At 38.1% G+C, this 10,757-nt stretch overlaps 1 protein-coding gene across 1 annotated transcript; it reads right to left on the bottom strand.

Moving 5' to 3' along the window:
• Positions 1 to 9,711: 9,711 nt before the first annotated feature.
• On the bottom strand, positions 9,712 to 10,341 carry LOC142544294 (uncharacterized). The gene has a single exon (XM_075651355.1). The coding sequence runs from the start codon at positions 10,339 to 10,341 to the stop codon at positions 9,712 to 9,714; it is 630 nt and encodes a 209-aa protein (XP_075507470.1).
• Positions 10,342 to 10,757: the final 416 nt, after the last annotated feature.

The following is a 10,757-nucleotide window of genomic DNA, read 5'->3' as shown; positions in this document are numbered from 1 at the left end:
GTAACTCTCTTTATGAAAATATTTCCTGAGAGACGCTAGCGTAACACACAAAACTTATATTCCCAAAATTTCTAATCTTAACCTCTTGCATAGAAGAAAATCTCTAAACAAATCACCAAAAATACTAATTAGCACACTAATAATCCCAAATAAAATTTGAAACATGCATAGAAAATTAATACGGTGCTGAATTAAATAATTTACCGGTCAACAGGGTCGTTTCTGGGTTCGCCTCCTCTGCCTGCATGGCAAACACTCTCCCCTGAGTCGGCTGCCTCCATTGTGGGCAGGCCTTCAGCACTATGATCGCTGGCTCTGCATTTGAAGCATCTGGACGATCCCCATAAACATTGTCCCGGATGCTGGCGGTTGCACTTCGGGCACACCGAATGATCTCCTAGCCTCCGAGGAGCCTTCTGTTGAGGGATATGATCATTGCCTTTCGGTGGTCCCTGAAATGGCCTCTTAAACTGAGGTAGCTGTTGTTGTTGCTGCTGAGGTGCCTTATAGGGCCTCTTGCCATGTCTATCACTCTCGATGTCCCTTTGGTCCTGTTCTGGCTCCAAGGATCTATACACAGCAACGATATAGGTAGTAGGATCAGCAACTCTCACATCATGGCGCAAGATCGGCCGCAACCCATCAATAAAATGCCTCAGCTTCTCCCGGGCATCATTTGCAATCAGGGACAAAAAGTGACACCCCCTTTCGAACTTCATGACAAACTCTGCCACACTGCTATCTCCCTGTCGCAGTTTCATGAACCCCCTGGTCAGGCGGGAGCGTACATCTTCAGTGAAGTAGTTGGAGTAGAAGACCTCCTTAAAGCCATCCCAAGTCAGTGTTTGAGGTTCACTGACACAGATGCACTCTCCCACCACAAAATGGCGTCTTCTGTCAGAAAGAATGTGTCACACCTAACCCGGTCTGCTTCATGTAGTTCCATGAATGCAAAAATTATCTCGATGAACTTAATCAATCATTCAGCTATCATCGGGTCAGTAGTTCCCAAGAACTCCTTCGGATCCACCCTCCTAAACCTCTCGTAGACTGCCTCTGGTCTGGGCCTCGCCCCTGTGTCTACTGCAGTCTGGTTCCCCGCCAACTGTGCGAAGAACTGAGTCATCGATGCAAGCATCTGAGCCTGCATATCTGGGGTGGACGATGAGGAATGGCCCTCTCCCCATCGTGAGGCTCTCTATCCTCATCGCCTGCTCCACGCAAAATCCTACCTCTGGAAGGAATACTGTTCCAATATATATACCCAACATGTAAACCCAACATGCATGAACATAATGTTAATATCATAAGATGGACGTAATTTGAACTTAAAACATGTATATGCTGAAATCGTGACTTGATGCTTATTACATAAAAGAATTTAAACTTTAAACTTACTGACTTGAGGTGTGACTTCGTGAGCTTCTCGCAACTGGCAGTAGGCATAACCCTTTACAAGAACACCGCACTGATACCAACTGTAATGTACCGTAGTTTTTAACTATTTTAAAATTTGCGGAAAAACATAGATAGTAATAATTCAAAATACAATAAGGATAAATTATTCAACCAAAATATTTGCAAGAAAAAGAGTACAAGTAGAGTTCAGATGACCAGTTAGGAACATCAGTTAGAAATCAATCAGTTGCAGATCAAGACAAGCTTATCTAAGTGGATTCCAGCTACGCACAAAGATACAAAAGCGTCTGTATGATTAAAGGTACAATAGTGGACGTTGCAGCAAAGATAAAAGCCGAGACATTCATGAAGGCATGTCAGAAAAGTCAAGACACATATACAAAGGAACGCATTCAAGCTGCAAAGATCACATGTGATGAGTCTTGGAGTACGGTCTCAATGCCTCTATATATACAAGCTCAAGACCATCATCAGAAGTATGTGAAAAACAACAAGTGTGTGAAGATACACAAAAAGGGCACGCATATTGCATATCAGCTTACAAGAAGCAATCAGCCCAGAGTGAACACTTCATCGTGTATCAGCTTAGATTAGAAGCATATTTCTCTTAGTGTGTGAGAACACTTTCAGGGTAGTTTTTAGTGATCAGTTCTCACACGCACAGACACCACCACTCAAATACAGTCTTGCACAAAGACAATAAACTTGTGTATGTATTCTTTGACACACAGATGTTAAACAAGTGTTGACTGGAAGCTGCTGCCTTCATTCTAGTCTAGGAGTTCAGTTAGGCAGTGGGTAAGTCCTAATTTGGGTGGGTTATTACACTTGTTGTAATTAATCAAAGTCTTCTAGTGGATTCTACCTGAGGTGGTAGAAAGGGTGACGTAGGAGAAGTTTAAGTCTCCGAACATCCATAAACATATCTTGTGTTATTTCTCATTAACTACTTGTTTTTGCTCTTAACTAATTTGATCAGTTCAGTTCTGTCCGTAACTGAACTGATGTAGGCCAGAACTGATCCCTAGTAATTTCCAGTCATTCAGTTACACAAGATACAAAATATATCAGTGTTTCTTAACGAAGGATTATTTTGAGTGTTTTTCGCTTGATTTTATACCAAACTCGATCTAATTAATCGGTGTATATTTTCTTAGAACACTAGCTATTGCAGCTCTTGGAGAATATTTTGTTTGAAGCAGCTCAAGGTGCCCAGCAAACAGTACACAGACGTGCCATCATCATAAAACTTTATATAAACATACTTGCATCATACATACTTGAACATGTATAACTTAATCATTTTTAGTAGTGATATGTTTCAAAGCAAGTGACCCATACATAAATGTGTCTGATCAGAATAAACCACAGTACTGGGCTGGCAGGAAAAATCTACTAGCACATACATGAGATCCCCGGTCATGCTTTACCGGGGGGATTGGTCCTTGGTCATGCTTTAACTCTTTCCAATCCTGATCTAAACTCGGTCATGCTTTACCGGGGTGGAGAGGTCCTCAGTCACGTTCACCGACTTCCAAACCCGTTCATAATTGGTCACAAGACATTTAGCATACCTCAAAAACATAAAAATATTTTCTTTTGCACGTTGAACATACTTACATGGCATTGAGGGATTCATTGGGGTCTCGCTTGGGGCCACTGCTGCACATACTAACACAATAATTTTCATACTTAAACGTAATATTCATGCTCGCCACCCTAAACGACACTTTACTTATGACGTTCTAAATCACTCGGGACTTGACCTCGTTTAATCAACGTACCAAACCACGACATCAACCCCCGAAACAAATCCTAAAATGATGTGTGAACATTTCCCAAAACATAGAAGACATGACATAAAATATTGCCTTAAATTTCATGGACGAGCACCAAGGCGCTAGGCGGCGCTGCGCTGCGCTGCGGCACCTGAACGTGGCACAATTTTCTTGAAGAAAAGAGATGAGAATTGCTGAAATATTTGAAGGGAATGGGCGGCTGCAGAAGGTTCATAGAACCCTAGACTTTGCTCTCAAAAAAATTTAAGACAAAGCAAATGAAATATGTGTGTGTGTCTCGTGTGTGAGGTGTGTGTAAATGTGCGTGTGCGTGAGTTTTAATTAATTAGGGGGGAAAAATCTCTTAATTAATAATTAACAACAAATTAAAATACTAACAATTAATAATTAAAAACTAATTAAAATACTAACCCCTTCTAACTTTAAATAAAATCTCTTAATTTAAAATGAAATGCACACTTGCTAAACTTTAAAATTTTTAAAAATCCTAAAATCACTAAATAAACAAATTAGGCTTTAAAATGTTAAAAACTAAATAAATCATTTAAAATGTCCCAATCCTAACTTAAAATAAAATACCACATTTTAAAATCGCCAAACTTGTGGCCGGTCTCTTTTCCTCGATCACGCATCGAATAATCGCCTGAAACATAAAACTCAAGAGAATATTTTAACGTGCATCACATAAACATAAATAATTTAAAAATAATACAAATTAAATAAATCACGCTTCTCTAAAATCAATTTAAACTTAAATAAATAATTTAACAATTGAAATAGATACATGTGTTTTACGTATACTGAATTTGGGCTCTACAATTGTAGAGGTTTAGAGATTTAGCACTTGTCATGGGTTCTTCATGTACTTTCGCAGCATCGAGATATGGAACACATTGTGTACTACAGAAAGCATCGGCGGCAATGCCACTCTATAGGTTACTGTTCCAACTCTCTCCAAAATCTCAAATGGCCATATGAATCTTGAAGTAAGTTTGGCTTTTGTTGCCAAATCGCATAACACCATTCATAGGTGCTATTTTCACAAATACGTAGTCTACCACTGCAAACTCTAGGTCTCTTCGTCTATTGTCGGTATAACTCTTTTGTTGGCTTTGTGCAGTCTTCATTAGGTGTCGAATTTTGACTACTAGCTCTGCTGTTTGCATGATCAAGTCAAGACCAAACTCTTCTATTTCACCAACCTCGTCCCAATGAACATGTGATCTACATTTCCTCCCATAAAGTGCCTCATAAGGAGCCATCCCGATATATGATTGATAGCTATTATTGTAGGTGAACTCCACTAGCGGTAATTTTGGTTCTCAACTTCCTTGAAAATCAATAACACAAGCTCGAAGTAGGTCTTACAACATTTGAATAACTCTCTCTGACTGACCATCGGTTTGAGGATGTAATGTTGTACTGAATAATAATTTAGTCCACATCGCTGCATGTAGACTCTTTCAAAAAGATGACGTAAATCTTGGATCTCTGTAAGAAACAATAGATACAGGAATCCCATGCAGACGAACTATCTCTCGAATATATAACTTTGCATACTGTGTCATGGTGAATGTCGTCTTGATAGGTAGAAAATGTACTGCTTTCGTAAGACGATCAACTATCACCCATATAGTATTAAACCCTTTAATAATCATCGGTAATCCCACAATAAAGTCTATAGTGATATTCTTTCGTTTCCACTCGGGAATAAGGAGTGACTTAAACTTTCCCGCTGGCCTTTGATGCTCTGCCTTTACTTGTTGACATTTCAAACACTCGGTCACAAAACGCAGAATATCATGCTTCATGCCCGACTACCAATATAACATCTGAAGATATTTGTATATTTTCGTGCTTCCAGGATGAATGAAATATGGTGAGTCATGAGCTTACTTCATAATGAGCTCCCTCTAAGAGTCGTCACTAGGAACCCATAAACGATCTCGATATCGAACTATAGCATCCAACTCAGAATACAACTTCCGGCCCTTGGCTTCATCTCTTACTCTCCACTTTTACAATTGCTCAGCAGTGGATTGTCCTTGTCACATCCCGAAACCGGGACGAGTTGACATCCGGCGTTGTTTTACAATTATTCAATCGTAATTCAACAGGCCTCGTAGTACAGTGTACAACCAAACCGGTCTTTTTCATAAAACATACATTGTCTTTACAACGTAATCAACTTAACAAACGAGTGCGGAAGCGAACAACGTAAAAAAAAAAAGATAGCCAAATTCCAAAGTATGTCTTGATCAACTGAAACCTTGTTACCATCCCCAGAAATGCATTTGCTTTTCTTCTTCAACTTGTTTTTCATTCTTATCTGGGAGTGAGAGGTGTAAGGGTGAGTATTTTGTGAAATACTCAGCAAGTGGGGGCCGATCGATCATAATAACACAAGGATATCCATATAAAGATCATAACAATTCGAAATTTTTCGTGTCTCAACAACGTCGGGAAGATAATTAGACAAAATGATATACATGACATAACTTATATATATTTATGTAAATATTAAATTAATTTCATGTCACAATAATAATTCATAACAAAAGTCAAGACATGATATTAACAATGAGCAAACATAACTTATCATATGCATATAGACATATATATTATTCGTATTACACTGTTATTTCATCTTATTATCCATGGTGTTACTGATCAGTCCCCTATATGTAATGCATCTAAGGGGTGAGGTCATATATCGGCTATTATTACCCACCGCATCAGGGCCATAAACTTGTCATATTTTATCATGTTTTATGAAAAATATTCTTTTTTTTACCATTTCTAACTTGAGTCATAACAGTGCCTTTAAACATAATTCTTAGAATACACCAAATTGGTGTTTAAGAACATATATTAGAATATAACATGAAACGAAGACAACATAATTTTGAAACGAAAGGAACATGCACTTGAAATTGATTTAAACATGCTTAACAATTTATTGAAACGAAATATTCATATATCAAATCGAAGGAATATATAATGTCGATCGAATTTTCGAAAACATACTTAAATACTTTAAAACATAAGCCCACTTACTGAAAGGTGCTCCAAAATTATAGGAAGAAACAAGCTGGAAGTTAACGTCCGAAAATCCGTAAGATTGCTAAATTCGCTTGAATTCCGAGCAGTATTCTTGCAGATACGTTTACTAGAAATTGAACCGTTGGATGTTGCTGAAATTTGGATATGATGTTTAGAACATTTAAAAGTGTATATTGAACGGTGGAGATCGGATTCTGATGTTGGGAGTGATGTGATGAATTTCCAGAAATATAACAGAATTCTTGCTCCTAAATTTCATTTCAAGAAAGGTTGATGGTTTCAAACTTCAAGCTTGATCTAAATGGAGAGGTTTTGGTGTGATTTCACTCAAACTCAATATATCTATTTATATGCAAAATTTGAAAACAATTTCCACAATTTGATGCATAATTTAATATTTTTTATTTATTTTAGTCAAAAGTTTGGAACATTTAATTTTCAATGTTTTGCACTCTTGTTTTTTCAATGTTTTGTACTTCATAATAGTTAATAATAATAATAATAATAACAATAGCCATAATAATAGTAATAATATTCATAATTCTTACATTCCTCCCTCCTTATCGGAAGTTTCGTCCCTGAAACTTGAGTTTTCTAGATTTTCAAAAAGGCATGGATATTGCTTGAACATCTTTTCTTTTAGTTCCCAAGTAGCTTCTCTTTCGGTATGATTAGACCACTGTATCTTGACATAGGAAATGTTGCGTCGCCTTAGCACTTGTTCTTTGGTGTCCAAAATTCTAATTGGAACTTCTTCATATCTTAGCTTTTATTCAGATTTCTTTCTATCAGAAGTGGTCCAGTTTCAAGAACATGATTTGGATTCGGGATAAATTTCCTCAATTGTGAAACATGAAACACATTATGAATCCTTGACATATCCGGTGGTAATGCTAGTCTGTATGCCAGTGTTCCGATTCTTTCCAAAATTTCAAAATGTCCTATGTATTGGGGATGTAATTTCCCAGCTTTATTGAATCGAACAACTCCTTTCATGGGAGAAATTTTTACGTAAGCTTTTTCTCCAACTGTGAACTCCACTGGTCTCCTCTTTAGATCAGCCCAACTTTTCTGTCGATCTTGAGCAATTTTGAGTCTTGTTTTAATGATTGTTACTTTGTCCACGGTTTCTTGGACAAGATCAGGTCCAGTTATGGATTTCTCTCCTACCTCATCCCAGTATAGAGGTGATCGACATTTTCGGCCGTACAGAGCTTCGTATGGAGCCATTCCAATACTGCTATGATAACTGTTATTGTAAGCGAATTATAAATTAAAGGTAGATGTTCACTCCAATTACCACTGAATTCTAAAGCACATACTCGTAGCATATCTTCAAGGGTTTGTATTGTTCTCTCTGTTTGGCCATCAGTTTGAGGGTGAGAAGCTGTACTGAGAGTAACCTTAGTCCCCATAGCTTGTTGAAAACTTATCCAGAACCGAGATACAAATCGTGGATCTCTATCAGACAGAATTTTTGTCGGAACTCCATGTAATCGCACAATATTGTCCATGTATATGGTAGCCAATTTTTCCAGATTATAATTCATGCGGATAGGTAGAAAATGTGCAGATTTTCTGAGTGTATCTACGATTACCCATATTCCATTATGACTTTGTCTAGACTTTGGTAAACCTACTAAAAAATCCATGGAAATATGTTCCCATTTCCATTCTGGAATTTCCAAGGGTTGAAGAAGTTCTCCATGCCGTTGATGTTCAGCTTTAACTTGTTGACAGACCTGGCATCTAGAGATGTATTCTGCTACATTTTTCTTCAATCCGCTCCACCAGAAATTTTCTTTAAATCTCTGTACATCTTTGTAATGCCGGGGTGGACCGAAAATTTTGATTTATGTGCTTCAGACATTACTTCCTGTCGAAGATTCTCGATGTTTGGTACACACAATCGTCCTTTCATCCACAAAACTCCCTTCTCGTCTATATGAAGATCTTGTGACTTCTTTTCTTTGACTTGTTCTTTAAGTTTTGTCAAAATAGGATCTTGATTCTGTCTTAACTTGATTGTTTCTTGAAGGCATGGTTGTGCAGAAAATGAAGCTAGGATCACTTTACCCATGTTTTTCCTACTCAAAGCATCAGCTACCTTATTTGCCTTGCCCGGATGATAGCTTATTGTTAAATCATAATCTTTTAACAATTCAATCCATCTTCTCTGCCTCATGTTCAATTTTTTTTGTGTGAACAAATACTTGAGACTTTGATGATCTGTGAAGATCTCGCATTTGGCGCCGTAAAGAAATGCCTACAAATTTTTAAGGCAAAAACTACCGCAGCTAGCTCGAGGTCGTGAGTAGGATAATTTTTCTCGTACGGCTTCAATTGTCTTGATGCATAAGCGATTACTCTTCCTTCTTGCATGAGTACGCATCCTAAACCCTCTTTTGATGCGTCACTGTAAATGGTAAAGCTTTTGTCCTCAATGGGTAGAACCAGTACTGGTGTAGATGCAAGCTTTTCCTTGAGCGTTTGGAAGCTCTTTTCACACTCCTCACTCCAGTTGAATTTTGAGTTCTTTTGTGAGTTTTGTAAGAGGCGTAGCTATTGAAGAGAAACCTTCAACAAATTTTTGATAGTAACCTGCCAATCCCAGAAAACTTCGAATTTCAGTTACTGTCTTAGGTCTCGGCCAGCCAGTGATTGCTTCTACCTTTTTAGGGTCCACAGATACTCCTTCTTTTGAAATGATATGACCTAAGAAAGTCACACTTTTTAGCCAGAATTCGCATTTCTTGAATTTCGCGTATAACTTTTTTTCTCTTAACATCTGAAGAGTCAGGTGAAAATGTTCTTTGTGATCCACTTCACTTGGGGAATATACGAGAATGTCATCGATAATTACCACCACAAATTTGTCGAGAAATGGCTTTAATACTCTGTTCATGAGATCCATGTAAGCTGCTGGAGCATTTGTCAATCCAAATGGCATTACCGTAAACTCATAATGGCCATATCTTGTTCTGAAAGCTGTCTTTGGAACGTCTTCTGGTTTGACCTTCAGTTGATGATATCCTGTCCTCAAATCAAGCTTGGAAAATACTGTGGCTCCTTTTAGTTGATCGAAAAGATCATCTACCATTGGAAGAGGATATCTGTTTTTGATTGTGATATTGTTGAGTTCTCTATAATAGATACACAATCTCATACTTCCATCTTTTTTCTTTACAAATAAGACTGGAGCTTCCCAAGGAGAGACACTTGGGCTGATTTGTTTCTTGTCTAACAACTCTTGGAGTTGTTCTTTTAGCTCATTGAGTTCTGCTGGAGCCATTCGATAGGGTGCCTTTGATATTGGTGTAGCACCTGGTACCAAGTTAATCTCGAATTCTATCTCACGGTCCGGGACCATTCCAGGTAACTCTTCTGGAAAGACATCCGAAAATTCTTGTACCACTGGAATATCTTCTATCTAGAGCTCGACTCCTTCTTTTACTTCATTTACCATTGCTAGGTAGACTATTTCTCCAAACTTCATGGCTTTCCAGGTTTGAGATGCAGAAAGGAGGGATTTACGTTTCTTAGCCTTGCCATGGTATGTGATTTCTTTTTGGCTTGGAGTTCGGAGTTTGATAATCTTACGCCGACAATCTACTATTGCATGACTCTTGGATAACCAATCCATTCCCAGAATAACGTCGAGCTCCACCATGTTGACTTGAATCAATTCAGCGTTGAATGTGTGTTTATTGATATATACTATGCAGTTCCGATGTATCTTATGTGTTTCAATTGTTTTACTGGTGGGAGTAGCAATTCTAAAAGGTTCAACAAGTATCTCTGGTATAAGCCCTAACTTTTTAGTGAATCTCTTAGAAATAAATGAATGAGTGGCACCACAGTCAAACAACACATAAGCTGAAATTTTATTGATTATAATGGTACCTGCCACGACATCGTTTGCCTCATCTGCCTCTTCTTGTGTTATGGCAAACATACGAGCATTGGTCTTATTCTCCTTTGGCTTGTTGAATGTAGCATTAGAGTTTGATCTAGTCATTTTCTTTAATGGTTCAGGACAATTAGCAATTCGGTGTCCCATCTTCTCACAATTGAAGCAAGCACCAGTGTTCTTTCGACATTCTCCAATGTGTCAGTAGTTGCATAATGGACACGGTTTTATGCTTGAGAATGTCGTAGTTGAATTGGAAAGAGTTCCCTTGAATGGTCCACGCGATTGGTTTGACCTTTTAACTGGTTGTTTACCTTGAAAAGATTGTCCAGTGAGAGGTCGTTTATTTTTATTTTCATCTTCTCGGCGCTTGATATCAGTCTCAGCTCTAATGGCTACTCCAATTAAATCATCAAAACCTGTGGGTTGGTAAACTGCCAGAGCTGATTGGATACGGCTGTTCAGACCACGTTTTAAACGATGCATCTTCAGGATATCATCTGCCATGATGGCAGGAGCATAGGTTCCAAGGGAGCTGAATTTAGAAGTGTACTCCACAACAGACA

The sequence above is a fragment of the Primulina tabacum genome, chromosome 5, assembly GCF_025594145.1.
Source record: "Primulina tabacum isolate GXHZ01 chromosome 5, ASM2559414v2, whole genome shotgun sequence".
NCBI lineage: Eukaryota > Viridiplantae > Streptophyta > Magnoliopsida > Lamiales > Gesneriaceae > Primulina > Primulina tabacum.
This window is presented reverse-complemented; position numbering and strand designations above follow the sequence as displayed.